Below are 1833 nucleotides of genomic sequence, written 5' to 3' on the forward strand. Positions count from 1 at the left end.
GCAGTACTTGGGGGGTCAGTGTGATCCCATCTACTTCCCCCAACCCACACCTTTCTGCCATACCACTCCCTCCTTCCCCAAACCCTGCCCATTTCCTCAAGCTCTGCCCCTTTCTCCCCAATCTTTCTCCCTTCCCAAGCCCCGCCCCTTTCCCAGGACACACCCCTTTCTCCCCTGGATGGTGCAAGATCCGCCCCCAAACCAAGCCCCACCCCCAGTCCATTGGCTGTCCATTGGCTGCACCTGGATTGACTACGCCCCCAGCAGACCAATCACCGCCCACACAGAATAAGCCTCGCCCCTTTCCAGGCACTGCCGTGCATTAATTGGCTGCTGGTGACATCACTGCCCTTGCCACACCCCTGCCCCAGCCACGCCCCACTCACCGTCTCTCCAGTGGCTCCTCCTCCAGGGGCTCCAGGGACAGTTCTGGGGATGGGGAGTGACCAAAAGTGACCCCTCAGGCTGCCCCATAGCAACCCCCAAACTACACCATAGCAACCCCACAACTGCCCCATAGTGACCCAACTGTCCCACAGCAACCCAAACTACACACAGTGACCCCCAATTGCCCCATAGCGTCCCCCAAACTGTCCCATAGTGACCACAAACTGCCCCACAGAAACTGAAAATTCCCCCGTAATGACCCCCAAACTGCCTGCAGCGACTGCCAAGTACCCCACAGTGACCCCAAACTGCCCCACAGCGATGCCCCAGTGCCCCAGAGCCACCCCCAATTCACCTGAGGAGAGCAGGGGGGGCAGACTTGGCTCCAGGGCCTCCCGAAGCACCTGGAAAAGGACAGGGATATGGGGCAGGGGGTCTATGGGGCGGGATTGGGGTCTATGGGACAGGTCTATGGGGTGGGATTGGAGTCTATGGGACAGATCTATGGGGCAGGATTGGGATCTATGGGGCCTCACCTCCATGTCGCTGGGCAGCTCCGGGGGTGGGGCCACGGGCACGGCAGGACGCTGGGCACAGCGGCTCCACAGCTCCCACAGCTCGGGGGGCAGCCAATCTATGGGGCAGAGCAAGGGGTCACTCACTACGGGGCAGGAACACCCACTGTGGGGCAGGAATCCCCTGCTCTGGGGTGGCTGTGGGGGTCTCACCGTGAGTCGGGGCATTCAGGAGCTCACTTGGAGGGCGGCGGAACCTGTGGGGTGGCTCCAGCAGCACCTGTGGGGCAGAAACAGGATCTGTGTATTAAAGTGTGGGGCAGAGGGGTCTACGGGGCAGATCTATGGGACAGGGAGGGATCTATAAGAGGATGTATGAGGTGGGGGAACTATGGGCCAACCTATGGGGCAGGGGGATCTACGGGGCAGATCTATGGGTCAGAACCCCCCACTCACCGGGGGCTGACAGTGGGCATAGGGCTGGAGCAGCTGCGCCCGGAAGAGCTTGGTGGGGATGTGGGGCAGGGGGTCCACAATGGGTGGAGGGCGACGACGGGGGACGCGGCGACGCACCGGGACCTCCGGAACGGGAGGGGGCAGGGCGGGCTCCTCCGGGGGGCGAAGACCTGCCCCAGAAGTGCTCACAGCCCCATAAGTACCCCACTAGCCCCACAAGTGCCCCCCAATGACCCAAAAGTGCTCCTGCAGACCCATAAGTGCTCCCACTCCACAAATACACTCCCCGTCCCACAAGTGCCTCCCCAGCCCCCCAAGTGCTCCCACCCCATAATTGCCCCCAGCCCCAAAAGTGCCCCCCCAGACCCATACGTGCTCCTATCCCACAAGTGCCCCCCAAGTCTCACGGGGGATGGGGGGTGGCGCCGGCAGCTCCTCCAGTTCCTCCACTGTAGGCAGAGACACTCAAATGACC

General features: G+C 62.4%; 1 protein-coding gene and 1 pseudogene across 1 annotated transcript; both read right to left on the reverse strand.

The window, feature by feature from the left end:
* The window catches only part of LOC114057977, a 3482-nt pseudogene extending 3248 nt beyond the window's left edge, over positions 1 to 234 (reverse strand).
* Positions 235 to 356: 122 nt separating this feature from the next.
* On the reverse strand, positions 357 to 1528 carry LOC114057978 (meiotic recombination protein REC8 homolog; the record flags this gene model as incomplete). The annotated part of the gene is made up of 5 exons (XM_027884899.1): positions 357 to 432; positions 749 to 791; positions 924 to 1021; positions 1116 to 1182; positions 1359 to 1528. Coding segments are annotated over 5 exons (428 nt in total), but the record flags the coding sequence as incomplete, so codon positions are not given.
* Between the last annotated feature and the right edge of the window lie 305 nt (positions 1529 to 1833).

This window comes from Empidonax traillii, unplaced genomic scaffold (genome assembly GCF_003031625.1).
Source record: "Empidonax traillii isolate 1590-97213 ecotype Southwest subspecies unplaced genomic scaffold, ASM303162v1 scaffold156:size1289327, whole genome shotgun sequence".
Taxonomy (NCBI): Eukaryota; Metazoa; Chordata; class Aves; order Passeriformes; family Tyrannidae; genus Empidonax; species Empidonax traillii.